This window comes from Polypterus senegalus, chromosome 10, assembly GCF_016835505.1.
Source record: "Polypterus senegalus isolate Bchr_013 chromosome 10, ASM1683550v1, whole genome shotgun sequence".
Classification (NCBI taxonomy): Eukaryota; Metazoa; Chordata; class Cladistia; order Polypteriformes; family Polypteridae; genus Polypterus; species Polypterus senegalus.
In genome coordinates, this window is record NC_053163.1 from 31454922 (window position 1) to 31481357 (window position 26436).

General features: G+C 41.2%; 1 protein-coding gene across 1 annotated transcript in view; it reads right to left on the reverse strand.

Moving 5' to 3' along the window:
• Nucleotides 1–2496: 2496 nt before the first annotated feature.
• Nucleotides 2497–26436, reverse strand: part of LOC120538148 (zinc finger protein 397-like) — a 42221-nt gene continuing 18281 nt past the window's right edge. The window contains exon 4 of the mRNA XM_039767586.1: nucleotides 2497–3714. Coding sequence (XP_039623520.1) covers nucleotides 3002–3714 — 713 coding nt within the window. The 3' untranslated portion in view covers nucleotides 2497–3001. The remainder of the gene's footprint in view (nucleotides 3715–26436) is intronic.

Below are 26436 nucleotides of genomic sequence, written 5' to 3' on the forward strand. Positions count from 1 at the left end.
GGGCGGGAGGGGGCCCAATTGGCACTAAGGGGCCTAAAGTGTGCCAAGAAAACATCCCCACACCATTACACCACCACCACCAGCCTGCACAGTGGTAAGAAGGCATGATGGATCCATGTTCTCATTCTGTTTCACCAAATTCTGACTCTACCATTTGAATGTCTCAGCAAATCGAGACTCATCAGACCAGGCAACATTTTTCCAGTCTTCAACTGTCCAATTTTGGTGAGCTCGTGCAAATTGTAGCCTCTTTTTCCTATTTGTAGTGGAGATGAGTGGTACCCAGTGGGGTCTTCTGCTGTTGTAGCCCATCCTCCTCAAGGTTGTGCGTGTTGTGGCTTCACAAATGCTTTGCTGCATACCTCGGTTGTAACGAGTGGTTATTTCAGTCAAAGTTGCTCTTCTATCAGCTTGAATCAATCGGCCCATTCTCCTCTGACCTCTAGCATCAACAAGGCATTTTCACTCTAGGACTGCATACTGGATGTTTTTTCCTTTTCACACCATTCTTTGTAAACCCTAGAAATGGTTGTGCGTGAAAATCCCAGTAACTGAGCAGATTGTGAAATACTCAGACCGGCCCGTCTGGCACCAACAACCATGCCATGCTCAAAATTGCTTAAATCACCTTTCTGTCCCATTCTGACATTCAGTTTGGAGTTCAGGAGATTGTCTTGACCAGGACCACACCCCTAAATGCATTGAAGCAACTGCCATGTGATTGGTTGATTAGATAATTGCATTAATGAGAAACTGAACAGGTGTTCCTAATAATCCTTTAGGTGAGTGTATATATATATATATATATATATAGTAATCTAGAGAGAGATTTTAAGAGCGTCCCTGATTTTCTAATCTGGCAACCCTAAGTAAGCTGCCAAGCAGTGTCATCCAAAAACACAAAGCTTTTACCTTACGAACAGGGATAGTCCGCAGAGGGATAATTTTTAACGTTTTTAGCTGCTTTCTTGCTGGTTCATGTTTAAAGAATATGAGTTTGTGCAGAGTGATTTTATCAGTGACGGATTATGCTGGTAGCTGCACCCTGGAAGCAGAACTTTCAGGGGTCACTGTGGATCTGTACATATATCTGCACAAACAGTCCCGTTTCCAGACGTGAAAGAAGCAGGTTAGAAACGGATAGAATGGATTATTTCCGTACTTGTCAGACATGCAGCTCAGGTTGCCACCCTTTGTTGTGAATACTAACTTTGACAGCGATGAGACACATTTTTCAAGTTTTTCAAGCTCCTTTTGCTGTTAATATGAACAACATGCCAGACGTTTTGTGGTTGAAAGTAACTCAATCAATCAATCAATCAACATTTATTTATATAGCGCTTTACAAAATGAATAGAAAAATAGAAGACACAATAAAAAATAAACATAAGTCAACATTAATTAACATAGAATAAGTAAGGTCCGATGGCCAGGGTGGACAGAAAAAACAAAAAAAAAACTCCAAAAGCTGGAGAAAAAAAATAAAATCTGTAGGGGTTCCAGACCACGAGACCACCCAGTCCCCTCTGGGCAATACTGAACACATTGGCAACAGGACAGATTCATAATACGCCTACCAGCGTTTCTTTTCATGATTTACATTTACTGATTTGGCTGATGCCTTTATCCAAGGCGACTCACAAGATTTATGATACAGTTGGTTACATTTCTTTTCTTTTCCAATGGGAGCACCGGCAGGTCGAGTGACTTGCTTATGGTCACACAGTGTCATTAGCAGGATTTGAATCCACAATCCCAAGGTTTAAAGTCCAAAGCTTTAATCCTGACACCACACTGTCTACAATGATTTCTAATGATTTCCACAGACTTGCACATTGCTTAGGACTTTTTTCTCCCCCCAAGGCTTTGCAAAAATCCTGGCATTGCATCAGTTTCAACTGCGTGCAGGTCTTGTAACAAATTAAATTATTAAAAGCAGGTATAGAAGCACACTAACAGATACCAACAGATCTTTGGAATAAATTGTTGAGACATCCAGCATTTCATTTCACCATTTGTGCAGAAGCAAGCAGCTTCATGTTCATGACCAGAACAATGGCATAAAATTGCTGTTAATGATTAGGGTTTGAGAATCGCCTTAATAACTTTAAATAAAAATGTTTTATAATTCAAACCATTTTGAACAACTATTTTAAAAGTTAATGTTTGAGATTAAAATATTTGCTAGTTTGCCTGGGTTCATAGGCATACCTAGATTTTATACGGCCCACTGCATGAGTCATTTTTTTAACAATTTTTCCCACTGCCAGAAAAGTTTGCCAACCTCTGCTTTACACTAATAAGTATGGAAAGTGTGATCAGTGGGATTTATGAGGGCCCCCAAATCATTAAATCTCCCTCTAATCTCTACACCGGCCAGGCACTGAGTGGGTCTGCCATGAGGTGGTCGAGCTCCTTGTTTGGTTTCTGTCTTGCAATCTACATTTCCAGGACAGCCTTTGGATGGTCGCAATCTTCCTGAGCGAGTGTTTTCAAAGTGGAGAAGCTGTAATGCTTTAGTGGTTCAATACTGGAGCCTGTTAATACCAGAAAAAGGGCAGGACAAGTCATATGAATTTGAATATTTTCTTACAACAGTACCTAGACATTTATAATCAATCACTTTGCAGACTTGCCTCCACTTCTCTATTTCAGCACCGTCTTACCCAAAAATGTAAATGGATTTGGTTTAATTTAGAACATAGAGGCAAAATTACCACTCTAAATTGAATATATAAATATTTTCAGTAGTGGCTGGTATCCAAATAAATTCTTTATTAGGCATTATAAGGAAAAGTAGAGTCTACTGTTTTGAAAGTGTCTGTTTGTTTTGTCCAAGTGGATTTTCTCATGTTCTTCTAATAAAGCAATGCCATAACAAAGATGTTGTTGTTTTTTAAATAGTTTATATTTGTTTCCTGTACTGATATAAAAATCTACATTATTTCCCCTAATAAAATATACTTTTCAGTTCAATCGGATTAATCTTAGAAGAGCAGCATCACATAACTAGGATTTTCTTACACTTGTGTTGCTGAAGATGACATTTCTGTGTGAATCGCTTTCCACATTCAGTGCAGCAGTATGGTTTTTCCCTGGTATGTATTCTTTGGTGCTTTAGAAGATTACTTTTTAATGTGAACTGTTTGCCACATTCACTGCAACAGTGCAGCTTTTCTCCTGTGTGTATCCGCTGATGGTGGACAAGGCCGATTTTGTGTTTGAGTTTTTTCCCACAATAAGAACAACAATATGGCTTTTCTCCTGTGTGGCTTAATTGATGATGCTGAAGGTAATCTTTCCGTATGAACCTCTGGCCGCACTGACTGCATCCATAAGGTTTTTCACCTGTATGGATTCGCTGGTGCTGTTGAAGATAGTATTTCCGGCCAAACTGCTTTCCACACTGGGCACATGAAAATGGCTTGTCTCCAGCATGGGTCTTCTCATGCTGCTGAAGGTGATATTTCTTTAAGAACCTCTTCCCACACTCAGAACAACAAAAACGTTTCTCTCCAGTGTGAATTCTGTGGTGTTTGGCAAGATACCTTTTCATCGTGAATCTCTTACCACATATTGGACATTGATGTGGAGCCATGCTGCTTTGGTTACACTGGGAACTTTTAGTAGTGTCCATCTCTGCCACAGTCAATGCTGGAATGGCGCTATGCTGCACACACTCATCAGTTGTAGCCTTATGTTCTTGCAAATCTGCTTTAAGACAAAAACACAATGGATGACGTACTTTAAGAGAGATAATTCCAGCATACGGTTCAGTACACACTTTGAACATGTCATTTCAAATACTTTTAACTTAATTCCAAATAGCAATATTTTACATGTCATGGTTTCAGTTCCATGATCATATAAAGCACTTTCTGAAAAAGAAGATAATCCTAAGGAAGGTGAACCTTGTAATACACTCTTACATATCACAACAGTGAACAAAAGTATATTTACATATATATATATATACTGCTCAAAAAAATTAAAGGAACACTTTTTAATGAGAGTATAGCATCAAGTCAATGAAATTTCTGGGATACTGATCTGGTCAGTTAAGTAGCAGAGGAGGTTGTTAATCAGTTTCAGTTGCTTTGGTGTTAATGAAATTAACAACAGGTGCAGTAGAGGGGCAACAATGAGATGGACCCCCAAAACAGGAATAGTTTAACAGGTGGAGGCCACTGACATTTTTCCCTCCTCATCTTTTCTGACTGTTTCTTCACTAGTTTTGCATTTGGCTACAGTCAGTGTCACTACTGGTAGCATGAGGCGATACCTGGACCCTACAGAGGTTGCACAGGTAGTCCAACTTCTCCAGAATGGCACATCAATATGTACCATTGCCAGAAGGTTTGCTGTGTCTTCTAGGACAGTCTCAAGGGCATGGAGGAGATTCCAGGAGACAAGCAGTTACTGTAGAAGAGCTAGACAGGGCCATAGAAGGTTCTTAACCCATTAGCAGAAACCAGTATCTGCTCCTTTGGGAAAAGCAGAACAGGATGAGCACTGCCAGAGCCCTACAAAATGACCTCCAACAGGCCACTGGTGTGAATGTCTCTGACCAAACAACCAGAAAGACTTCATGAGGGTGACCCAAGGGCCCCATGTCCTCTAATGGGCCCTGAGCTCACTGCCCAGCAGCATGCAGCTCGATTGGCATTCGCCATAAAATACCAGAATTGGCAGATGCACCACTGGTGCCCTGTGCTTTTTACAGATGAGAGCAGGTTCACCCTGAGCACGTGACAGAAGTGAAAGGGTCTGGAGAAGCCATGGAGAACATTATGCTGCCTGTAACATCATTCAGCATGAGCAGTTTGGTGGTGGGTTAATGATTGTCTGGGGAGGCATATCCATGGAGGGTCACACAGACCGCTACAGGCTTGACAAAGGCACCTTGGCTGCCATTAGGTATCAGGATGAAATCCTTGGACCCATTGTCAGACCCTATGCTGGTGCAGTGGCTCCTGGTGCACGACAATTCCTGGCCTCATGTGGTGAGAGTATACAGGCAGTTCCTGGAGGATGAAGGAATTGATACCATTAACTGGCCACCACACTTTCCTGACCTAAATCCAATAGAACACCTTTGGGACATTATGTTTTGGTCCATCCAATGCCACCAGGTTGCATCTCAGACTGTCCAGGAGATCAGTGATGCCCTGGTCGAGATCTGGGAGGAGATCTCCCACAACACCATCTGTCGTCTCATTAGGAGCATGCACCGATGTTGTCAGGCATGTATACAAGAACACAGGGGCCATACAAACTACTGCGTACAATTTTGAGTTGCTGCAATTAAATTTTGGCAAAATGGACTAGCCTGCCACATAATTTTTTCACTTTGATTTTTGGGGCGTCTTTGAATTCAGGGCTCTGTAGGTTGATCATTTTCATTTCCATCAAACGATGTGGCATCCTTTCGTTCCTAACACATTACCCAGTCTATATCAGTATAGATATCCAGGAGGATTTCTTTTTCCCATTGAGATATGATGTGTTTTCAAAGTGTTCCTTTAATTTTTTTGAGCAGTTTATATATATATATATATATATATATATATATATACATACTAGCAAAATAACTGCCTCGCAGCTAAGAAGCTAGTGTGTTAAATAAGTTATGAAAAAGAAACATTGGATACAAAGAATAAATACAGTCTCTCCTGAGCCAGTTCCAGTGAAGACAGTTGCCTCAGTGAGGTTGTTGTGCAGAGATCTGATCTGAACTCTGGTGCTGTTACAAAGTTTTGGTTGTTGTAAGTTTCATAGTAACATAATTGATGTGCCAACCTTCAAAAGTAGAGTATGCAGGGGCATGCCCGGAGGATTAAGAGTGTGAAGAAACTAAATGAAAAGGCAGAAGTCACCAGCAGGAAGACGTGAAACAAGGCAAACACTAACAGGCTTGAAGCGGTGGAGTAAAAAGAAGGGAGCAGTGAGCACGATGAACAGCTGAGGAAAGTAAGGAAGCAACTGAGGATGCACATGAGCGCAGGATGTCGTTAATGTATATAGGCAGGGAGCCAACCATGTGGTAGGTGCGCAAACAGCAGCCGTGCGGAAAGAGGAAGGGGGACCGGGGGTGGCCCTTGTGCGTCTCTGACGTGAAATAAATCCTCTATTAACAAAAATAAGGAATGAAACCACCAAAAGGAGAGGCAGTTCTGAAAGTTCCTTACAGCATAATGGTGAGAACCTCCAAAAAGACGACGTTATTTTCGAAAGTTCGTTACAGGGCACGGCACAAAATTAAACATAATTAACATGTGTAAGTACAGTGTAAAGGATGATCATGGGAAATTTGGGCTTCCTACATATATTGGAAGTTGCAGAAATAGGGAGGATGGGTTTCTCCTATCTATATATACAGTTTAGAGGGTACACCTATTTTCCCCTCTTGGGTGTTGCAATAGGACAAGAAACATACCTAACTTTTGTAAGTACACCGCAAGGAATAAGCACCTGAAATTTCAGCTTCCCACCTATATGGAAAGTGGGAGAATTAGTCAGTTAGGGCTTTGCCTTTTATATGTATAGATATACAGTTGTGCTTGAAAGTTTGTGAACCCTTTAGAATTTTCTATATTTCTGCATAAATATGACCTAAAACATCATCAGATTTTCACTCAAGTCCTAAAAGTAGATAAAGAGAAACCAGTTAAACAAATGAGACAAAAATATTATACTTGGTCATTTATTTATTAACGAAACTGATTGAATATTACATATTTGCGAGTGGCAAAAGTATGTGAACCTTTGCTTTTAGTATCTGGTGTGACCCCCCCTTTGCAGTAATAACTGCAACTAAACGTTTCCGGGAACTTTTGATCATTCCTGTACACTGGCTAGGAGGAATTTTAGCCCATTCCTCCGTACAGAACAGGTTCAACTCTGGGATGTTGGTGGGTTTCCTCACATTATCTGCTCACTTCAGGTCCTTCCACAACATTTCGATTGGATTAAGGTCAGGACTTTGACTTGGCCATTCCAAAACATTAACTTTATTCTTCTTTAACCATTCTTTGGTAGAGCGACTTGTGTGCTTAGGGTCGTTGTCTTGCTGCATGACCCACCTTCTCTTGAGATTCAGTTCATGGAAAGATGTCCTGACATTTTCCTTTAGAATTCTCTGATATAATTCAGAATTCATTGTTCTATCAATGACGGCAAGCCGTCCTGGCCTAGATGCAGCAAAACAGGCCCAAACCAGGCTACTACCACCACCATGTTTCACAGATGGGATAAGGTTCTTATGCTGGAATGCAGTGTTTTCCTTTCTCCAAACGTAACGCTTTTCATTTAAACCAAAAAGTTCTATTTTGGTCTCATCCGTCCACAAAACATTCTTCCAATAGCCTTCTGGTTTGTCCACGTGATCTTTAGCAAACTGCAGACGAGCAGCAATGTTTGTTTTGGAGAGCAGTGGCTTTCTCCTTGCAACCCTGCCATGCACACCATTGTTGTTCAGTGTTCTCCTGATGGTGGACTCATGAACATTAGCCAATGTGAGAGAGGCCTTCAGTTGCTTAGAAGTTACCCTGGGGTCCTTTGTTACCTCGCCGACTATTACACGCCTTGCTCTTGGAGTGATTTTTGTTGGTCGACTACTCCTGGGGAGGGTATCAATGGTCTTGAATTTCCTCCATTTGTACACAATCTGTCTGACTGTGGATTGGTGGAGTCCAAATTCTTCAGAGATGGTTTTGTAACCTTTTCCAGCCTGATGAGTATCAACAGCTCTTTTTTTGAGCTCCTCAGAAATCTCCTTTGTTCGTGCCATGATACACTTCCACAAACATGTGTTGTGAAGAGCAGACTTTGATAGATCCTTGTTCTTTAAATAACACAGGGTGCCCACTCACACCTGATTATCATCCCATTGATTGAAAACACCCGACTTGAATTTCACCTTCAAACTAACTGATCATCCTAGATGTTCACATACTTTTGCCACTCACAAATATGTAATATTCAATCATTTTCCTCAATAAATAAATGACCAAGTATAACATTTTTGTCTCGTTTGTTTAATTGGTTTCTTTTTATCTACTTTTAGGACCTGAGTGAAAATCTGATGATGTTTTAGGTCATATTTATGTAGAAATATAGAAAATTCTAAAGGGTTCACAAACTTTCAAGGACAACTGTATATACAGTATTACATATACGAGGTGTGGCAGAAAAGTAATGAGACTGGCATCACTGCAAGCGATCTGGCAATGCTGCGCTGTTGTCCTTAATAGAGCACGTGTATCAGTACCCTCCCATAGCTCAGTTTGAGTTTCAACTACTTCCGTTAACTACGTGATTTTTGTGACTGCTATTAGTGAAGTTGTGTTTTTGGTTGTGCGTCACGCAAAATGGAACAGCGGAATTTGGAGCAACGTTGTGCCATTAAATTTTGTGTTAAGCTTTGAGAATCGGCAAGTGTGACGTTTGAAAAGTTAAAACAGGCCTATGGGGAACATTCTTTATCCCGAGCTCAAGTTTTTCGCTGGCACAAATCATTTTTGGAAGGCAGAAAACACGTTGAAGATGAACACCGTTCAGGGAGGCCTTCAATTTCGAAAACCAATGAAAACATCGAACGTGTGAACACTCTTGTGAGATCAGACCGTCGTTTAACATTAAGAATGTTGAGTGAACAATTAAATTTGAACAGATTTACCGTTCATCAAATTTTGACTGAACATTTGCACATGCGAAAGGTCTGTGCCAAAATGGTGCCGAAAAACCTCACAATTGAGCAGAAGGACAATCGAAAAAACAAGTGTCTTGATCTTCTTGACAGAATCACTAATGAGCAAGATTTCTTTAGTCGTGTGATCACAGGTGATGAATCATGGATTTTTGAATACGATCCTGAGACCAAGAGGCAAAGTCAGGAGTGGCACACTGCAAACTCTCCTCGACCAAAGAAAGCTCGAATGAGCAAATCGAAGATCAAATCAATGCTGATTTGTTTTTGATAAAAGGGGAATCGTCCACAAAGAATTTGTTCCTCCAGGACAAACTGTAAACCAAGTTTTTTATAAAGACGTCCTTGAAAGGCTCAGAAAAAGGGTCATTCGCGTGAGACCAGACATTGCAGACAAATGGATGCTCCATCATGACAACGCCCCATGTCACACTGCCCTCTCCATAACAGAATTTTTGACCTCAAAAGGCATTCCTGTGGTTCCCCAGCCCCCTTATTCACCTGACCTCAGTCCGTGTGACTTTATCCTTTTCCTAAACTGAAAAATGTCCTCAAAGGATGTCATTTCGAGACTTTAGAAAACATCCAAAAGAGTGTAACGGACATGCTGAAGACCATACCAGTTGAAGACTTCCAGCGCTGCTACCAACAGTGGGAACAACATCTCCATCGGTGTGTAGCTGCCCAAGGGAACTACTTTGAAGGGGATAACATTGATGTTTGAAAAAAATAAAAACTTTGGTAAATAAAAAATCAGTCTCATTACTTTTCTGCCACACCTTGTATACAGGTTGAGTCAAAATTATGTTAACACTAATGGTACTTTATATACAATTTTTGTGGACAGTTTATGTGCCATATATGGTACATGTGTTGAACATGATGGTGAACGGGTTGAGTCATTCCTGTAAATCATCTTGCACATACGAAGTTATGCCTTGTGAATAAATTGTTTCCGCCATTCAGAAGTTAACACAATTATGAGTCACCCAGTGTATAAAGGAATAGTTATTAATTTTACACAGAAGTTTTAATTAAGTATTTACCATAATCAGTACCTTCATTTTACACTCCTCATTTTGTCAGTTTTTAATTTCAATAGTTCCCTAGATTTTTCAGGTCCAAGAACTTTGTCAACTACTGGAATATTATTAAGAAGAAAGAACATATTGGTGAGCTCAGTAATCGCAAAGGGGCTGGTAGGCCGAGGAAGACCCCACTGCTGATGACAGAAGAATCCTCACGATGGTAAAGTAAAAGCTTCAAACACCTGTCTGACAGATCAGACAGTCTTCAGGATGCAAATGTGAGTGTCAGAGACAACTATCAGCAAAAGACTCCACGAACAGAGGCCACACTACAAGATAGTGTTAGCCACAAAAACAGGTTGGCCAGATTACAGTTTGTGAGAAAGGACTTAAAAAAGCCTGCAGAATTCTGGGAAAATGTCTTGTGGGCAGACAAGACAAAAACAAGCCTGTGTCAAGAGTGATGGCAAGAGCAAAACGTGGAGACGAAAATGAACTGCCCAAGATCCAAAGCAGGCCACCTTATCTGTTAAGCATGGTGGTGGGGTGGGTGTTATGACTTGAACTTGTATCAACTGCATAGGTCCTGGCACACTTTGATGATGGAACTGCTGACGGCAACTGCACAATGAATTCTGAGGTGTACAGATACATCTGATCTGTTTGAGTTCCAGTACATGCCTTGAAACTCACTGGACGGCGCTTCATCCTACAACAAGGCAATGATCTCACACATACTGCTAAGGCAACCCAAGAGTTTTTCAAAGCTAAAAAATAGAAAGTTATTGAAATGGCCAAGCTATTCACCCGAATGAATGGGTACGGAAAGTATTCAGACCCCCTTCAATTTTTCACTCTTTGTTATATTGCACCCATTTGCTAAAATCATTTAAATTATTTTTTTTTCCTCATTAATGTACACACAGCACCCCAACCCATATTGACAGACAAAAAATAATTTTTGAAATTGTTGCAGATTTATTAAAAAAGAAAAACTGAAATATCACATGGTCCTAAGTATTCAGACATTAACTCGGTGTTTTCCATTTCTTCTGATCATCCTTGCGATCACCTTCATTTGAGTCCAGCTGTGTTTGATTATACTGATTGGACTTGATTAGGAAAGCCACACACCTGTCTATATAAGACCTTACAGCTCACAATGCATGTCAGACCAAATGAGAATCATGAGGTCAAAGGAACTGCCTGAAGAGCTCAGAGACAGAATTGTGGCAAGGCACAGATCTGGCCAAGGTTACAAAAAAATTTCTGCTGCACTTAAGGTTCCCAAGAGCACAGTGGCCTCCATAATACTTAAATGGAAGATGTTTGGGACGACCAGAACCCTTCCTAGAGCTGGCCACCCGGCCAAGCTGAGCTACCAGGGAGAAGAGCCTTGGTGAGAGGTAAAGAAGAACCCAAAGATCACTTTGGCTGAGCTCCAGAAATGCAGTCAGGAGATGGGAGAAAGTTGTAGAAAGTCAACCATCACTGCAGCCCTCCACCAGTCAGGGCTTTATGACAGTGGCCTGTCGGAAGCCTCTCCTCAGTGCAAGACACATGACAGCCCGCATGGAGTTTGCTAAAAGACACCTGAAGGACTCTGAGATGGTGAGAAATAAGATTCTCTGGTCTGATGAAACAAAGATAGAACGTTTTGGCCTTAATTCTAAGCGGTATGTGCGGATACAACCAGGCACTGCTCATCACTTGTCCAATACAGTCCCCACAGTGAAGCATGGTGGTGGCAGCATCATGCTGTGGGGGTGTTTTTCAGCTGCAGGGACAGGATGACTGGTTGCAATCTAGGGAAAGATGAATGCGGCCACGTACAGGGATATCCTGGACAAAAACCTTCTCCAGAGTGCTAAGGACCTCAGACTGGGCGAAGGTTTACCTTCCAACAAGACAATGACCCTAAGCACACAGCTAAAATAACGAAGGAGTGGCTTCACAACTACTCTGTGACTGTTCTTGAATAGCCCAGCCAGAGCCCTGACTTAAACCCAATTGAGCATCTCTGGAGAGACCTAAAAATGGCTGTCCACTGGAGAGGATCTGCAAGGAGGAATGGCAGAGGATCCCCAAATCCAGGTGTTAAAAACTTGTTGCATCTTTCCCAAGAAGACACATGGCTGTATTAGCTCAAAAGGGTGCTACTACTATGCTGTCAATATGGGGTGCTGTGTGTACATTAATGAGGGAAAAAAATAATTTAAATGATTTTAGCAAATGGGTGCAATATAACAAAGAGTGAAAAATTGAAGTGGGTCTGAATACTTTCCATAAACACTAATATATATATACTGTATGTTACGGCCAAAACCCAAAATCAGCCAAAGTGGGAAGTGTCCAGCCAAATCAGGAAATGGCCAATGTCACTCTAAATTGACCGGCCAATGTCCGATCTCTTCCTCGATTTTGGGATTTGGCTAGCCAGTTTGCGAAATGGCATGGGGCGATCGGCCAAAGTCGGAAGAAAAAAGGCATGAGCAGCGATTTGTTGTGCACTTAGTATTGCAATTACATCGAGTGTAGCCTTGGCGGCTCTTGTTCAGAAAGCAGACACCACTTGGTTGTTTCACAATAATTAAGTTTAGGTATAGAAGTAGGTTTCACATTTCTGTTATCAAGCCCTAAAATAGTGACTTAACATCAGGGACCTATTTAATTGACCTTAAGGTTAGTGTTTGGGCGAGGGGAAGGCCGTCTCAAGTGGCGTCTGCTTTCTGAACAAGACCCGCCTTGAGCAATTTCACGTGAAGAATGGAAAACTCACTTCTGAATCTGCATCTGAATGTTTTTAAGCATCTTCGCACCTTGAATGGACAGTCTTACATCAACGCATCAGATTTTGGCCAGGGAGTTCTCGCCACTATGCGAAATGGCCGGCCAAAGCAGCATATATGCCGGTCATTTCTAGTAATTTGGACTTTGGCCACACCTCACGGCCAAAATATATATATATATACAGTGGTGTGAAAAACTATTTGCCCCCTTCCTGATTTCTTATTCTTTTGCATGTTTGTCACACAAAATGTTTGTGATAATCAAACACATTTAACCATTAGTCAAATATAACACAAGTAAACACAAAATGCAGTTTTTAAATGATGTTTTTATTATTTAGGGAGAAAAAAAATCCAAACCTACATGGCCCTGTGTGAAAAAGTAATTGCCCCCTGAACCTAATAACTAGTTGGGCCACCCTTAGCAGCAATAACTGCAATCAAGCGTTTGCGATAACTTGCAATGAGTCTTTTACAGCGCTCTGGAGGAATTTTGGCCCACTCATCTTTGCAGAATTGTTGTAATTCAGCTTTATTTGAGGGTTTTCTAGCATGAACCGCCTTTTTAAGGTCATGCCATAGCATCTCAAATGGATTCAGGTCAGGACTTTGACTAGGCCACTCCAAAGTCTTCATTTTGTTTTTCTTCAGCCATTCAGAGGTGGAATTGCTGGTGTGTTTTGGGTCATTGTCTTGTTGCAGCACCCAAGATCGCTTCAGCTTGAGTTGACGAACAGATGGCCGGACATTCTCCTTCAGGATTTTTTGGTAGACAGTAGAATTCATGGTTCCATCTATCACAGCAAGCCTTCCAGGTCCTGCAGCAGCAAAACAACCCCAGACCATCACACTACCACCACCATATTTTACTGTTGGTATGATGTTCTTTTTCTGAAATGCTGTGTTCCTTTTATGCCAGATGTAACGGACATTTGCCTTCCAAAAAGTTCAACTTTTGTCTCATCAGTCCACAAGGTATTTTCCCAAAAGTCTTGGCAATCATTGAGAGGTTTTTCTTAGCAAAATTGAGATGAGCCCTAATGTTAACAGTGGTTTGCGTCTTGTAAATCTGCCATGCAGGCCGTTTTTGCCCAGTCTCTTTCTTATGGTGGAGTCGTGAACACTGACCTTAATTAAGGCAAGTGAGGCCTGCAGTTCTTTAGACGTTCTCCTGGGGTCTTTTGTGACCTCTCGGATGAGTCGTCTCTGCTCTTGGGGTAATTTTGGTGGCCGGCCACTCCTGGGAAGGTTCACCACTGTTCCATGTTTTTGTAATTTGTGGATAATGGCTCTCACTGTGGTTCACTGGAGTCCTAAAGCTTTAGAAATGGCTTTATAACCTTTACCAGACTGATAGATCTCAATCACTTCTGTTCTCATTTGTTCCTGAATTTCTTTGGATCTTGGCATGATGTCTAGCTTTTGAGGTGCTTTTGGTCTACTTCTCTATGTCAGGCAGCTCCTATTGAAGTGATTTCTTGATTGAAACAGGTGTGGCAGTAATCAGGCCTGGGGGTGGCTACAGAAATTGAACTCAGGTGTGATACACCACAGTTAGGTTATTTATTAACAAGGGGGCAATTACTTTTTCACACAGGGCCATGTAGGTTTAGATTTTTTTTCTCCCTAAATAATAAAAACCATCATTTAAAACTGCATTTTGTGTTTACTTGTGTTATATTTGACTAATGGTTAAATGTGTTTGATGATCAGAAACATTTTGTGTGACAAACATGCAAAAGAATAAGAAATCAGGAAGGGGGCAAATAGTTTTTCACACCACTGTGTGTGTGTGTGTGTATATATATATATATATATATATATAGTGAAAACAAAAGGAACTCTTTTACAACAATTCAAATAATACATTTAATTTAGTGTACATGTATGGGAATATGGGTGGGTCGTTGCTCTCTGACCATTCCTAAGTCCTGGGGCCCCAGTCTGTGAACTCAGTGCACATCCTTCCCATGTCTGTGTCTGTGTGTGGTTTCTCTGGATACTCCCAAGTTTCATCCCATAGGTGTGCAGGTCAGACTGAATGGCAGCTTTATATTGGCCCACGACCAATGCCCAGTGGCCTACTGCCCCAATCTAGGATTGGTTCTTGTCTTGTGCCTAGCATTGCTGGAATAGGCACCAGGTCTCCATAACCCTTAACTGGGTAAAGAGGTTAGGAAATGGATGGAAGGGTTAATGCAAGTACAGTGGATTTCGGAAAATATTCAGATTCCTTAATTTTTTTCACATTTTGCTATGCTACAGTCTTATGTTAAAATCATTTAAATTAATTTTGTTCTCACATCAAGCAACACTCTTTTTATTCTGAGGTATTGAGGTGAAAACAAGACTTCATAAAAATGTACATCTTTATTTGAAATAAAAACCTGAAATATTACATTTGACACAACTATGTAGAACCTTTGGTCAGCACTTAGCTCAAGCACCTTTGGAGGACTTCTTGGGTTTGATGTGACAAGCTTCACACACCTAGATTTGGGGATTTTTTTTTTGTCCTTCTTCTCTCCAGCTCCACTCAAACTCTGTCAGGTTGGATGGATATCATTGGTGGACGGTTATTTTCTGGTATCTCTAGGGATGTTCGATTGTGATAAAAGTCCAGGCTCTGACTGGGCCACTCAAGAACATTTACAGAGTTGTCCCTAAGCCACTCCTTTACTGTTTTTGCTTTGTGCTAAGGGTCATTGTCCTGTTGGAAATTTAACCTTCAGCACAGTCTGAGGTCCAGAGCGCAGGGCAGCAGGTTTTTACTATGTTCTTTGCTCCATTCAGCTTTCCCTTAACCCTGACTAGTCTATCAGTCCCTGACGCTCCCACCACCATGCTTCACCATTGCAAATGGTATTGCAAAGGTGATGAGCACTGTCTAGTTTACCCCAAACATGATGCTAATCTTGGTTTCATCAGACTGTTTGTCACCGTCTGCGAGCCTTTTTGTAGCCTTTAAAGTGAGCTTCTATATGTCTTTTAATGAGGAGACACTTTGGTCTGGCCACTCTGCCATAAAGCCCAGATCTGTGGAGTTTTGTAGTGAAGGTTGTCCCTCTGGAAGTTTCTCACATCTCCATGCAGTTTTTTGGTCACTTCTCTTATCATGGACCCCTAAGTCACGATTGCTCAGTTTGGCTGGGTGGCCAACTCTAAGAAGAGTCATGGTGGTTCCAAACTTCGTCTATTTAAGAATTGTGGGAACCTTCAATGCATCAGGTGTTTTTGTAGCCTTCCCCAGATCTTTGCCTCTGTACAATCGTGTCTCTAAGCTCAGCAAGCAGTTCCTTCAATTTCATGGATTGGTTTTTGTCGACTACGGGACCTTCTGTAGACAGGTGTGTGGCCTTTCTAATCCGGTCCAACCAATTGAATCGGCCACTGAATGACTCCAAACAAGGTTTAGAAACAGGTCAATGATGAAGGGGATGCACATGAACCAGATTTCCAATGTCACAGCAAAGGGTCTGAAAACATGTGTCAATGGGATACTTCAGGTTTTTTTTTAGTTATAATAAATTTGCAGAAATGTACACAATCATTTAATCACATTATCATTCTTGGGTATCAAGTATTGGTTGATAAGGGAACAAATAAGTTTAAATTGTTTTAGCACAAGGCTGCAACATAGTAAAATGTGAAGAAAACGTAGAGTTCAAATACTTTCTGAATCCACTGTAGTTAATGCTGAAGTCAAAAGAACCAACTTAGACATTCCTAACAGTATAATGACCAAATGATTTCATTTGTCCTGCTCCTTTCCTCATCATATTGAAGGTGCGAATATGCTCAAGTGTTAACTAGATCAAAGCAAAACATGTGGCGCTATGCTTTAGCTCTTTCACCCCATGATTGGTGACAGAATGTGGCCTAGTGTGAAAAGGCTATTGGGATCTGGGTGGCAAACCGCCAAATGTTTAGGGCTGTCAAATTATACAAAAGCTAGCTGTGCTACCTGTCTAAGATGAGTTGAAATCTACGTAATCAACATAGACCTCAGCGTTATTGTTTTCAGCGCACCATATAATGAAAATGTGTCTGTTTTATGCCATTTGGTATGGGATTCGTAAAGGCAGTGTTAATGTTTGTGATGCGCCATCTATTGGAATGACAAATGCAATTCATTTTATTGCTACAAATGTTTGTGATGCACTATTTTTTGGAATGACAGAGGCGTAGCAACCGGATGGACACGCAGACATTTATCCTGTTATCAAGGAGGAGGGTGGAGGAGAAGGGTGGATTAGGGTGTGAATACTCATATTAAAAGTAAGTAAACATTTAAATATATTCAAACGTAAGTTAAAAGGACTAAGTTCTGCTGCATATACAATTATACTTAACATGCTTTTGTATGCTTCATTTATTATTAATAGTTTTGCTTTTTTTTTGCTAGAAGTGCATCTGTGATGCAGCTTTCACTTAAGAGAACAAGTCTGTTCGCACAGTAAGATTTCCTGTGTATAGGAAGTGGCCTGGTCAAAGAGAAAAGCGGACCCGTGACACTTCACATGCCTGAAATGCAACATCAAAGTCAATCAGAGCCACTCCTGATTAGTTAAACACACTTGTTACTTTAGTCCCCCTACACTCTGCCCCCTCCTCCAGCCCCCCACTCCACTGTGGGATTTTATGGCCCTTGGGGTACAAAAGACATGACTTCAGTGGCCATCTATGTTTATTTTATAAACATTATATGTTATACCTCATTAATGATATTCCAGACATTTGATCTAGGTACTCCTAAGGTTTTTTCTTGTCTCTTATTGTTTTATTCTTGTTTCTCAGCCTCATAATAACTATGACTATGACTTTCACTGGCACAGCTCCTTTCCTCATGTTGAACATTGGCAACTACAGACTCCAAAGGGTAGAATGAAGCTGAGGTATCTTATGAAGCAATGAAACCCACCTGAGTGATCACAAACACCTGGGACGACAACTGTCACAAAAATTATGGTGCCCTGGAATGAAGGACCATGTACAGTATAGAAAGTGTTGTCATTTCTACATGCTGTGAATGAAATGCATGCACATCCCCTTAAAGTCTACAATGTGCACTTGAATCACGTCGGAATTGTTTGATGTGTAATTTACTAAAACTTTTTTTTGTAAATTAAGGAAATATGGGTCTTTGTCCCAAAACATTACAGAGGGCAATGTATATGCAAAGCCTGCAACCTCCAAATGTTGAAAACACATTGGTTGAGGTAGCCAAGTATGCTTTCCTGAAACTGCTCTTTAAAATGACAATTTTAAACCTATTTTAAGTAATAAATGGAAAATCAGAAATATAGCAGTTATTTCCCATTATGTTTAACTAGCTGTGTAAGCCTGTGCTGTAAAAAGCCTAGGGTCCTAGAAACTATTGAAATCAACAGAAAAACAATTGAAATGCAGAGATATCAGGTAATTGAAAGGAACTACTCTGGGCATCTCTCTCCTAGGAGGATTATTTTGCCAATGTGCTCGCATCGTTTGTGCATTAGCAGCTAAGTGACTGTCTTCCTTCGGAGGTTTCGTTTTGCCAACGTGCTTGCCTCGTTTGTGCATTAGTGGCGGGACGAAAAGTAAAACGGAAACCACTTGGCCGATGTGATCACCTTGCTTCTATATTTAGCAGCTAAACGAGTGTCTCTATTTGGAGGTTTCATTTTGCCGATGTGTCAACCTCACTTGTGTATCCTCGGAGACAGAGCTCTTAGCCCGACTCCACCTCCCACTTCCAGGCCAGGCAGACACTTCCATGCGCAAACGTTTACATACAAAATAAGAACAGAAACCAGCTTTTGTTCCCTACGATGAATACTACAGCAAATCAGGAATCTCTGGTTCAACTGTGAAATTCAGCGTCAGGAGCAGAATGACACTTTCAGGCCACTGGAGGAGTATTTAAAATCTGTTGTTAGTTCACCTGTTAACCAAAAAGTAGAGAAAAATCTGTCCATTTCATAAATAACAACACAGACTAACCTGCAAAATACAGATGCTCATCTGGAGTAACACAACGTCAAAATTAGGGCGAGGTAAAATAAGGTCACCATTCTTTTAAAATCAAATGTCAGCGTTTGTCTTCAAATAAGAATTTCTTCATACAGATTTGTATCATATTTGAATTGAGATATTGTTTTGACTGCTCCACAGGTGATCACATAATTTTTAATAAATTAAACCTCTTACATATTTTTATGTTTACAATATGTTGTGTTATGCCTTATGCCCTCAAAAATCGTATGCTTTTTTTAAAAAAATATAAATAACATAACATTCTCAAACCCAAGTAATCCAATTTAGGCTTACAGGGCATTAGTCCTTTGCAGGAACACACAAAAATGAAAGGCCCAGATACTGAAGATAACCTGCAGTCACTTGCTGAATGCGGCCAACTGTTGTATGCATCATACATACTGTAACATTGTAGTGTCTAATAATATTAATAAATATACACACAATAAACAGTGAAGGTCAAAAGCTTCCATACACTTTGGGGTGAATTCTTGGAAACTCACTTTATAACCCCTCCACAGATTTTATACTAACAAATTATAAATTTGGCATATCATTTTAAGACATCTGCTTTGTGCGGGGCAAAAGTATTTTTTTCCAACAATGTTGACAGACCTCAGAGTATTTCACTTTTTACTGACTGTATCACAAATGGGTCACAAGTTTACATTCTTAACTTTGCTTTCAAACAACTTGGAAAATTCCAGAAAATGATGTCAAGCCTTTAGACAATTAGCTTCTGATAGCCAGTTAGCCTAACTGGAGTCAACATGTGGATGGATGTTAAGGCCTACCATAAAACTCACTGCCTCCGTGCTTGACATAATGGCAAAATCAACAGAAATAAGCCAAGACCTCAGAAAAATAATTTTGGAGCTCCACAAATCTGGCTCATCTTTGCGATCAATTTCCAAATGGCAAATCATACAGCTCAGGAAGGAGATCCATTCAGTCTCCCAGAGAAGAATGTACTTTGGCACGAAAAGTGCAACTCAATCCCAGAAGAGCAGAAAAGGACCTTGTGAAGATGCTGATGGAAGCAAGCAGACAAGCATTGATATCCACAGTAAAACAAGTCCTATATCGACATAACCTTAAAGGCTGCTCAATGGTGGAGATATACTGTCGCAACAACTCAACAGCTCAGCAAGGAGGTTGAAGCTCAGTTGCAAATTGGTCTTCCAAACGAACAATAAACCCAAGCACACCTCAAAAGTTGTGGCAAAATGGCTTAACAACAACAAGGTCAAGGTACTGAAGTGGCCATCACAAAGCCCTAACCTCAATTCAAGTGAACATTTGTGGGCAGAACTGAGTGTGTGTGAGCAAAGAGGTCTACAAACCTGTCCCAGTTACACCAGTTAAGTTTGGAGGATTGGGCCAAAATTCCAACAACTTATTGTAAGAAGCTTTTAGAAGACAACCCAAAAAGTTTGGCTCAAATTAAACAATTCAAAGGCAATGCTATCAAATATTAAAGTGTATGTAAGCTTTCAACCACTAGAATTGTTATTTGGCCAGTAAAAATTGAAACACTCGGTCTGTGAACATTACTGGAAAAAAATGACTTTTGCCCTGCGCAAAGTAGATGTTTTAAATGAGGTACCAAATTTATAGTTTATTAATATAAAATCTGTGGATGGCTTTGCAATAAATGTATATGTTACTGTGCTCTGTACAAATATAATTTTATAAATCTACTTTTCTTTCTACTCACATGCACAGTGGACACAGATTTAGCACAGGGGCTCATCATTTAGAACTGCTAGGCAAGCGTTAGAAGACAGGGACAACTGCGAAATGGGCATTGTATATTATTTTTGTGTGTCAAAGTCAGCAAGAACCTGCATCCTCTTTGCCTTGTTTGGAATGGCATGATTCACCAAAGTGGGGGCCTGCACATGTAGAAAGAGTATAAAGCCTTGGAACATTGCCCGGCACACCTTTGAAGTCGACGGACGGATGGGCGATCGGATGTCGTCTGATTTGGAAAATCCTTTCAACACAGCAACGAAAACGGCAGACACTCTGCATCGGGTCCCCACTCCCAAACTGGGTTCTGGTCATGGATTCCTTCGTCTGTTATGCAGTGTAAACCGTCATTAATGAAAGTAAAGTTATTTCTCCTATGTGTTTTCTTATTGCTGTATCACTAAGGGTGGGGTATGGAAACTTTTGACTTCAACTGTAGCAATCATTAATTCCAGTTTGAACTTATGGACTTCACTGCCTGCAATTATCAATTTTAGGCAGTACTAAAGAAAATGTTTTTTTTTTAATAAATTAGAACAGTAGAGTATGAGTAAGAAACACCAAATCAAAATATGTAAATGCAAAAAAAGTTTACTATTGAATACAAAAATGACCCCTGATATTTTTATGTTACGATAACTTAATACAGAAAAATAGCACCTAAAGCACTGTAACATAAATAATAAAACGCCCATAAACTGCCTTCAACTTGTAACAAATGACTTGAAGACTTTTTAAACATGTGGTTTAGCACCATATTTATTCAGAGTGCAACAGACAAATGTGTACCACACAAAGATGTGCTAATCAGAGGAGCAGCCCGCACATTGTTGGAAAACATCTTGTCACTGGTTTACTCATACAGTATATGAGAGCTATGCTTTTCATTGGAAAACTCCAAACATGTGTCATCGCGTCTCAGAGCTTTGTCATCAATGGAGGTCTCACTCAGCTTTGTGCCTGTAACTGCTGGATTAGGTTGGAGTCCATCCAACACTGACTGGGTACTGCAAATGGAAGTTCTGCTAGTCCTTATTGAATACATAGGATATAAAAAGGAATCGCAGTTTCTTAATTTAAAGTTAGGGTGAAAATTGTAGTCTCTTTAACATCACAGGAAAGAATTTAACTTCTCACACCTAGCATTCACTTTTTGAATATTTATTCTTGTCACAGGGGCAGTATGGTAGTGCAGTGATAGCGCTGCTGTCTTGCAGTTAGGAGACCCGGGTTCACTTCCCGGGTCCTCCCTGTGTGGAGTTTGCATGTCCTCCCCGTGTCTGCATGGGTTTCCTCTCACAGTCCAAAGATATGCAGGTTAGGTGCACTGGCGATTCTAAATTGACCCTAGTGTGTGCTTGGTGTGTGTGTGTGTGTGTGTGTGTGTGTGTATGTGTGTGTGCATGGGCTGGCGCCCTGCCCAGGGTTTGTTTCCTGCCTTGCGCCCTGTGTTGTCTGAGATTGGCCCTAGCAGACCCCTGTAATATAGCAGGTGGGATGATGGATGGATTCTTGTCATACATGGTTGGCACCACTGCACTGGAAATGCTGACTTCATTGAAAGACGCTGGATGTGGTTCTTCTCTCTCTCGCCTGTGGCCCTCCTTCCTCTAATTACCCTCTGTGAAGATTCTCAAGTATCTGTGTCGTCGTAAATCAGATTTACGCCGTACTGACTTGCCATTGTCCTTAATTTTCAGAAGTGTTTTGATGAGCACCTGCTGGTTGCTGTCTGGCAGGTGGTTGTGTTCACTAAACTTGCGAAGGTGATGCTGGCCATTAACTAAAACAGTTGTTGCTCGGCCATTACAAAAGCTTTCTTCATCCCGGCTCCTTTTTTTGTGTGTCCGCTTATCGCAGTCCCAGTAGAAGAGGTTAGCCCTTTGTTTGTTTTTCCTCATGACATAGTCTCTAACAATAAGCTTCACTTTCCCCATTTGGGATTGTACTGTTTTGCAAATCTCATTTTCCATGTTAAATGCAAGCCCTAAAAAAGGAAATACAATTATTAGGCAAGAAAAAAGAAACAGTATGAATGTTGCAAGATGAATATGATCCTGTCCATTTCTATGTAGAGATACCTACCTGATCAGATCTCCACAAGCTGCTTCTTCTAACTCAGTTCATCAGTGCTGCTTGCTCCACTGAAATGCACGCCTCACAGCCATGATAATGCCAGTGTGGTTTTAACTGGTTAAGTTCACAGATTAATGCAGCACAAATATCAGTAGGCTGGTATTTCCCTTCTCAGGAATTTAACATGCAATTGTGGTCAACACTATTGGCACCTTTGTGTACAATATCTTGACAAATCATGGGAAATGTGACAACTTCTGATCATCAAAATGTTTAGTTAGGATAAACAAAGTTGGATAACAAAGAAGATGCCTAATGCCATCTAGAAGTTATTAGAACCTTTCTGGTGGTCCTTTCTGCATCTGTTGTCACTCTTGAATGTTTGCCTGATTCTCTTTTTCAACAGCAGATTTCAGCTCTTTTCCCAAAGATCAGTTCTTATCACAAGTCTGAATAGTTAATTTACTTTTTGTGTCACTGTCCTGTTGCAGGGCTCCTGAGTTTTAACCCATACCATGTTCTCTGACCTTGGAATAGCATGATCTGTGTCTGTATTTATCAAGCATTTCAAAGTAAGAAAATGGTCCTGACTGAGAGGTTCAAGAATGCAGGTAGAGACTCCCAGGGCACTGGATAAATAAAGCCCTGCAGAAGGAGAGAGAGGATCACGAGAGGGACATGACACACAGTGATGAGGCTAGTTTCAGTGCAAATTTTACTTTACAAGGCCTTTCCCATGGCCACAACAGAAGGAAGGTGTCTGTCTCTTGAAAGTACAGCAGTAGATTATTCATTGTTAAATAAATATGCCCACTATCATCCCTTACTCTCATTTGGTGTGTGTGTGTGTTTGTGGGACTTTCCAGTTTGGTGTTTGTTACAGTATTATCCTTGATGTTTTTGAGAAGTGGCAACAATTACTGTAAGTGCAGCTTAGAGCAGTATCATACCTTATAATATTTTCCTCCTTTTTCTTCTCCTAATACTTTTAATATTATTATTATTATAATCTTTGCAGTGAAGCCTTTGCATTAGTATCAGAAAATTACAAAACCTTACCCTGAGCACCAATTTGCCACAGAAAGTGCCCTAAAATCAAGACACCATTTGTTCTGAAAGGTGGCCTTCTATTCTGTGTATAATAAGGGCTTGTTTATACTTCACGCTCAGAACGTGTACACGCCCGCATCATGGCTGCCACACGTTCCCAGCGTTCATTTGACGCATCCTCTGAGCAGGTCCTCAGAAATTAACACAACGCGTGCGCGATTTGCAGTACCAGCAAAAAGTCGAGGGCCGCAGTGTGCTAGAAGTCGGAACGTGACGCCAGGGTCTCTGTTTACTATCTACATGTGATAGAAAGCCTCTATACGGATCCTACCGGATCGATGTGTGAGCTTCGATATTTGACGAATGGTTCGATGTGGTGAAGCAAAATGCTGACATACAGATGCATTCGTGGTGCTTTTATATTCAAGCGTTACATAGTCCTGATCATAATGACATGATACATTTTAAGTCTCACATACAGTATATATTATTATGTTTGCCTTTTAACAGAGGGGTCATATTTGACCTTCATTCATAAAGCCATTCTCAGCTTTGTGTGAGGCCAGCTATTTGGCACAGGTTAACTGCACATTGCTCAGGGCCAGTGTTAAAGCTCTTTAGATGTTTTACATGGGGTTTTGTTATCAGCTTGCGTCAAATTTCTAAGACTCCTCTAATCAGTTCTCCAGCTCCCACAAAGTCCTAGGAGGTTTTCAATTATTTATGAGCTGAAGACTTCCTGATAACATGGAGAAGTATGGTAGTAGGGAGGCTGAGGTGTCTAAACATGGCCCTATACCCTTTGACTTTTCTATGTTTAGACATAACAGCTATTTTGATAGTCTCAAACAGTTCTCTTGATGTCCTCTTTATCAATAAGGAAAGAGAACAAAAATGAATTTTTAAAGCTTTAAAGCCTTGTTTAATTCATGTCATGTGGATAGCAGTAATTAGTTACAGGTGAGTCTAAATTCACTGCAATGACAATCAAGTTCTTCTAACCAGGCTGATTTAACTTTCAAAAGGATGTCAATAATCGAGTCACAAAAACTGTTGGGTTTTTATACCATTTTCACAATTTTTGACTTTTTAATTGCTATTGTGTGATCCTGTGCTAATATGTAGCAAACAAAAGAGTGCATAGAGACCAAACCTGTTTTACTGTATACTTTTTGAGAAGTAGTTGGACATAATAGATCTAAGATGCAAGGGTTCCAATAATACTGGCCACAACTGTAACACATTTGTAATATGTTCAAGACTTTACTGTTAAGTACATTAACATGGGGAAATGTTAAGTTCTAATAATAACTGCTCTGTTCAATTTTCTGCACAAAAATAAATAAATGAATAATATCACCACAAGACAATCTATTGATTTATATCAAAGGTGAATTCTTTTCCTGGTGCTAACAAGCAGTGGTCACTCCTTATGTAGCAGCTGATGGCATTGACTAACTGCTCTGCTGCACACCTGAAAGACAAATGATCTTTTGAGGAATGGCCAGCGTGATTATTTATCAGTTAAGCCCTAATTGAGGAATTCACTGCTGAAAAAGAAATGCCAGTGGTGTCCACTTTGAAGAAAGACAGCACTATGGCTAAAAGTTGAAGGTTTACTTTCCTGTCATTTGCCTTTAGAAATGAAACACTGCAGTGGATCCAGTCAGTCTCTCAATCGGCTTTGTTACTTGCATTCACTACAATGTAAAAACAGTCTTGCTGATTGCACTATAAATGTGTATATATATATATATTGTGGTCCCGGCTCGGGTCACTTGGGAGGACGAGGAGGGCTTGTGCCTCCTCCACACCGAGGCGTCCGTCCTGGTTTTGTTGGGAGCCACGGGTCGAGGGCATGAAGCCCTACCTGGGCCCGTGGTTACCGCCAGGCGGCGCCCGATGCGGTTGATCCCATGCAGTCGCCGGCGGAGCTGGAGCCCGGCGGGCCTTGGAGGACGAGAGAGGCTTGTGCCTCCTCCACACCGAGCGTCCGTCCTGGTTTTGTTGGGGACCACGGGTACAGGGCATGGAAGCCCAGCCCTGTGGGGCCCGTGGTCACCGCCAGGCGGCGCTCCGATGCCGGTTTATCCCGTACGGTCCGCGGCTGGGGCTGGAGCCCGCCAGGACACCTTGGAGGACGTGGGGAGGCGAGTGCCTCCTCCAGACAGGGTGGGGGCGTCCGTCCTGGTTGGGCAGGGGGCCTCGGGTACAGGGCTTTGAAGCCGAGCCCTGTAGGGACCCGTGGCCACCGCCAGGCGGCGCCCAGTGCCTAATTATTGGGAGCCCGGCACTTCCGCCACACCAGGAAGTGCCGGAGGCTTTATTTTTGTGTGGCACCGGAGAGCTGCCAGGAAGACAGCCGACACTTCCGCCAGCTTGAGGCGTGGCTAAGGACGGAACACCTGGGGCTCATCCGGGGAGCCTTATTTGAACCGCCGCCCTCCAGTCATTGGTGGAAGTCGGGAGGAAGCAGACTGAGCTGGAGAGGCGAGGACAGGAGGCGCCAGGAAGGCACTAAGGACCCGTGGGCCTGGACTTTTAGGAATTCAAAGTGCGAGAAGGCGACTGGGGTGCTGCGTGGAGCAAAGACCTTGTATATAGTGTATATAAATAAATAGTGTGTGGAAAAATATGATGTCCGTCTGTCTGTGCGGGCCAGCTGTAATAATATAAATATATATATATATATATATATATATATATATACATACACTAATAAAAGGCAAAGCCCTCACTGACTCACTCACTGATCACTAATTCTCCAACTTCCCGTGTAGGTAGAAGGATGAAATTTGGCAGGCTCAGTCCTTACAGCTTACTTACAAAAAGTTGGGCAGGTTTCATTTTGAAATTCACAGCGTAATGGTCATAACAGGAATGTATTTTCGTCCATATACTGTAATAGACTGCAGCTCGATCATTGCGGAGGCGGAGTTTCATATTAACGACATTTAACCAATCACATTTCAGCCATCATTTTCAAGAGCAGTTTCACAATCTGTTGTGGAGGCACTCT